Source organism: Sinocyclocheilus grahami, unplaced genomic scaffold (genome assembly GCF_001515645.1).
Source record: "Sinocyclocheilus grahami isolate Dianchi unplaced genomic scaffold, SAMN03320097.WGS_v1.1 scaffold191.1, whole genome shotgun sequence".
Classification (NCBI taxonomy): Eukaryota; Metazoa; Chordata; class Actinopteri; order Cypriniformes; family Cyprinidae; genus Sinocyclocheilus; species Sinocyclocheilus grahami.
Genome location: NW_015505370.1, coordinates 744,610 through 750,039, shown reverse-complemented (window position 1 = coordinate 750,039; position 5,430 = coordinate 744,610). Strand labels below are relative to the sequence as shown.

General features: G+C 34.2%; 1 protein-coding gene across 3 annotated transcripts; it reads right to left on the bottom strand.

Annotated features, from left to right (window-relative positions):
* Positions 1–1,037: 1,037 nt before the first annotated feature.
* Positions 1,038–4,883, bottom strand: LOC107594850 (cell growth regulator with EF hand domain protein 1-like). Of its 3 annotated transcripts, none has more exons than XM_016285058.1 (6): positions 4,553–4,883; positions 4,205–4,316; positions 3,167–3,226; positions 2,662–2,735; positions 2,301–2,425; positions 1,038–1,795 (listed from the first exon to the last, which is right to left on the bottom strand). In XM_016285058.1, exons 1-6 carry the CDS (start codon positions 4,638–4,640, stop codon positions 1,430–1,432), a joined length of 825 nt encoding a protein of 274 aa, XP_016140544.1. In that variant the 5' UTR covers positions 4,641–4,883; the 3' UTR covers positions 1,038–1,429. The 3 variants fall into 3 exon arrangements, with proteins under 3 accessions (XP_016140544.1, XP_016140542.1, XP_016140543.1); XM_016285056.1 differs by having other exon boundaries at positions 1,039–1,843; positions 4,553–4,881; XM_016285057.1 differs by having other exon boundaries at positions 1,041–1,843; positions 4,559–4,873.
* Positions 4,884–5,430: the final 547 nt, after the last annotated feature.

The following is a 5,430-nucleotide window of genomic DNA, read 5'->3' as shown; positions in this document are numbered from 1 at the left end:
CCCCCCCCCCCCCCCCCTCTCCTGTTGATGTATGACTCGAGGAATATTCTTTAATGATACACAATAGCATACTAATAAGTGTTGAGGTAATGATAACCTGTTTTGCACCCAAATTACAGTGTGTGATGTGTCTTTAGCAAGCATTTAGCTAAACCTAACTAACCACCGTTTACACAAACATTGTTAAAGTAGCTAAAAGTCCAGTGCTAATAAAGATACTAAAAAAATTAGTAAATGTTTATAAACATTTAGAAATGATGAATAGTCTCCACTTTAGATTGGGTACTGCAAAAACATGAACAAATGAGCAATAAATTATTTGTAAAGATGAGAAAATAGGGTGAATTCCGGTCATTTGGGACACTTTTTGCCATCAAAATGACTGCTCATAAAGGTACTAATGATTAGTTTCCACTTTAGATTTGGTACTGCAAAAACCTTAACAAATTATTAACAAATGATTTGAGATGTGCCAATGGAAGTCAACACAACAAAGACCAAATATATGACCTTTACAGACTGTGATTATGAGATGAATATATTAACATGAATAGTTTGTGAAGTGCCTATCAGCTATATTTTCACATTTGTAAATGTAAAACTGAGCATTAGCTAATATGTGAACTGAAGTTAAATGACATTTGTAAGCATTCAAAAGTACATTGAGCTTGTAAATATTGTATAATTTCTGTAAAAATCATTTGTAGATTTTTAAAATGCATTGAAAGTTTAATGACATTTGTAAACATTAACTAATGATCCGTTAAGCATTATATAATGTTTGTTAATGATTTATTAAACAAGCTTTAAATCATTGTAAACCATCTGTCAAAATCATTTGAAGATTAAAAAAAAAAATCCATGATATGAATTGAAAGTTTAATGACATTTGTAAGCATTTCAATTTACATTAAAGATCTGTTAATCATTTGGTAAAGTTTAATAAGTTCATTAGTTAACAATAACAAGCACATGTTCTCATATTTCTAGATATGTGAATATATATTAAGTAATGATTAGTTAAACATTATATAATGTTTGTTAATGATTTATTAATGAAAGTTATTATAAAGTGTTACCGAGTTGGGTACAAAACTCTAACAATGGTTGCTAAGTTGGCTGTGACTAGATTCCTGCAATAAACACTCAGTAAATCCAAGCTGGGTTTGCATAGTTTGAACAGAGCGTTACATATTCAGATGATTATGTGTTTGGGTTCCATTACTCAGTTCAGAGGATTCACAATAACTTGATGCGTACCACAATGCTAACATACACACATGCTCTTGTACTTCCATAACTTTTAGTATGTCCAGATTTAAATTATGCATCAGTCATACAGTACAGTATATGCAGCAGGTAAGTGGGTTTCAAAAGTGTGGCTGATTTGTACAAGTCTCTAAAGTTGCACTTCATGCTTAAATTGGCATTATATCTCGGGTTGCCCTTGATGTACTGGTATGTTCTTCTGTTCCTGATGATCATCTTGCAACTCCTGCTCTTCTGGAGGCTGCAGTCGGTCCTGCTGTTCTTCAAGCTTTTCAGGTATCTGCTTGTGACTCTCAGCCTCCACGTTTTCTTCTTTAGCTGAGTCTGAAGTCTCATTTTCATGTTCAGACACTTGGTTGACCTCTGCATCTTGTTGGTGAGATTCGGAAACTCCATCCTTTGAATCTGTATGTGTTTGTCCCTGATTTAAGGCCTCCTCAGCAGGTGGATCAGGGGGAGCAATGTTGTTTTCTTGCCGATGGTTTATGGTGGATGATAACAGCTCTGAAGGAACCAGCAGTCCATCCTGGTTCAAATCATGAGTTTGTAGCAGATAATCCACCAAAGATACAACCTACAGTCAAACCAAAAATTATTCAGACACCATATATCATTTTTGATATTGTTTTTTACAAGTGGGTGCAGGACACTATAGTTTATTTATGAAAGTGAGGATAGCAAAATAAAGTAAACTATGACATATGTATTATACCCAAAAATTCTTCATACAGTGGACTAGCAGTAAAATTGATAATAATTTGGGACCAAAAATTATTCAGACACTTTGACCAGACCATGTTTTGCTTAAGTGTTATGTGACATTATCAAGATGAATTTGTTCTGACACAGTTTAACTGTCATATTTTATTAGCATTTTATAAACTATATCGAATAAACTGAGATAATGTGTGAAATGTTGAAGGGGTCTGAATACATTTCGGTTTGACTGTAAAATGTAAATGAGTTCAAGTCATAAGAGAATTCAAGGGCTTTTTACTTTGAATGTTGTGACAAAACTAAGCAGCACTCACATAATCTGCTGACTTTGGCATCATTTCATGATAAGTCAGGAAATCTGTCAGTAGTTGCATCAGTTCAAGGCCATCCATCTGCCCACTTCTGTCATAGTCATACAAGGAGAAAAGGAAGAATATCTCTGTGACAAGAAGAGAACAAATCATACAATAAGAAGCTTATAAAAACCTGAGAAGGCTCTGTACTGATGTATTTAGATAATCTGCTGTGTATTTAAGAAAATAAATCTATGAACATTTTCAAAATAGCACTGAAATGATTGGAAATGAAATTGTATGCAAAATAGAAAAACACACAGAAGTAGTGGAAATAAAAGCAGTTTACTGAGAGGCCATGTTAATAATGAACTATGCTAACCTTGCTCCCTTGTGTTCAGCTCTGGACTGGTCTGTCCTTCCTTCAGGCTGCTCTTGATGTAGCTTTGCAAGAGCCTGTCATACAGAATCAAAGATAATAGGCCACTTTAGTTTCGCTTAATATCATTACACTTTTTATAGAGGAAAATAGCAAGGATCTGAATTCATACAGTAATTTGATTTCCTAACTTGAAACATTTTAACATTTACACTTTAAAGATAAATTCTGGCACCATTGTGTTAAACATGCACAACTGTATAATGTCTTTCGTTAGGACTTGTTAAGTCATTTTAAATAAGTTGGAAGGCACAACAACATTTTGTTTTGGCAGCTTTTCTAGCTATGGCTTCTTCAGCATGACAGTGTGTCAGCTGTGGAAATCTCAGCATTATCTCTGATGTGACATCGAACTTTGAACCTTGGGGCAACTGTACTACCTTATTTGATCAGGCGGGTTTGAAGATAGTAAAGCAAGACCCAGGGAGATGTAGTCAAAAAAATTAACCTGCGGTTGTCTTCGCTGGACCCAAAAGGATTTGCAAGGTCTGGTACAACAATGTCATCACTGGAAAACAACAATCAGAAGAAAAATGGGCCATTTATTTCACATTTAGAAAAAAATCTGTGAACAATGTGTAAATGTTTCAGGCCATATCAATGCCAAGATACAGATTTTTTCATATTTTACTATTATATCTATCTATCCTAATCAAAATACTTCATCCATTATGGTAAATCAGAATCAGAACACACACACACACACATATATATATATATATATATATATATATATATATATATATATATATATATATATATATATATAGATTTATGAATGTACAGTTATGTCATTTACAGCTATACAGTTCAAGATGTTAATTACAGATGTACAATTCTGAGATATGTACAAATATACAATTGTTCAGATTGAATATAGCCTAATCTAAATCTAATATGCAAATTTAATATACATTAATTCATTTAGTTAGTTGAATTAATATTATATAATCCACAATAATTCACTTAAATATTTTTTCAAGTCAAGTATTTAATAAATCTAGCCTGTAGGCCAATTGTGAAAAAAAAACTGTTCATGTGGATTCAGTCAATTGCATTCTATTTGATTTGTCTGTCATTATTAAATTATTACTTAAATTACGCAACTAAATTGTCAAAACACACATAGAATATTTGATATAGCATTTCACTTTATTGATTTAGCATTTCACATTTTCTAAGAGATAGTAGTAAAAGTAGTAATAATAATTAAATAAATGTAAAATAATACTTAAGTAAAAATGTATATCAGATGCATTTTACATATTCTACTTTTTTTTTTTTTTACATCTAAATGAGCAAATGGTACCATTTACTGCACCTCACAATAGGCTATCTTGGATGATATCTCACCATCCAGTACATCCTCTCTAAATATTTTACATTTATCAGTAAAAGCCCACAGGGGGCACCGACACTATAATATATTTACAGTCATAGTGCAGTAGAGTACAGTACAGCAGAGTATAGCGTTAATGAGGCCTACCTGCGCGTTCGCTGAATTTGTGGAGCACACAGACTCAGTGAAGGGAGGATGAGCAAGAACAGAATCCGTGTTGCGATCATATTAACTGCTTCACTGGATCGCTTTGGCACACCTGTCACCACAGTCCAACGATTCATGAATCATTAGAGAGGCAAATCGATAACTCAAGAATGATACAGCAACGAAATATACTGTTTGAATAAAAAATGAGGAGTCTGACAGTTGACCAATGAAGCCTGTTCTTCTTTTCTTTTTTTATGTGCACTGTACTAATGGATGCTTGTATGATTTAATGACCACCAAGGCAAACAGTAAGGATGTACTAGAAAAGCTAGAAGTGAAACGTGCCTGTACCTCTCGCAGCGGCGGTTAGCGGTCGCTCCATGATGAGACCCACCCCGGCTGATGAGAGCAGCACAGCCCCGTATGTTTGCATCAGTGACAGGCTACACTTGGATTCCGTGGACGTGTCGTTTGCCGATTAAAATCAGCTCCTCCTCGTGCTCTCCACATTCCGCTTTCCACCGGCTTCCATTATCGCCACGTAGAGTCGCTGACACTGCATTTACAACATGCAATTCCTCCGCATGCACCGCCTCTTATGGACAATATCTTATCCGTTACTGAGGAAATCCTGTTAGTAAGTGACCAGTGTAAGTAAGAGCTATTTCTTATAATAGAATTTGGAGAACAAGAGAACACAGGACGTCAGCAGAAAAGGTCTTTATTGTTTTTGCATTTAGAAGTGTGTAAGGCACAAACGTTTCATACAGTCTTGCTGCTGACATACCCATTCCTGCTTTATTACTGTAAAAATAAATGGTTTTGCACAATTTGGCCACAAGGTGGCAGGCAACTATAATGGAATAATACCGTCTTTGTGAAACCCATTCACCAATGCATAATAATAATAATAAGTTGATTTAATAATTAATTTAATTAAGAATTAATTAATAATAAATTACTGTAAAAAGATAAAAAAGTATAGGTTTACTGTAAATGAGGCTTTGTTTAACACGGGTTTGCCACATGATGGCGTTGCTTCCCTTTTAAAGGCTACGACAAAGTATTCCAATGAAAGCCAGTTTTCGCTTTGTTGAAAGATTTTCACATAGTGAGTTATAAAGACACAATAGCAAAATAATAAAGCCCAAATAATACATTTTGTACTCCTCAGGTGGACCCATCTATCTATCTATCTACACTCTTAAAAATAAAGGTGCTTC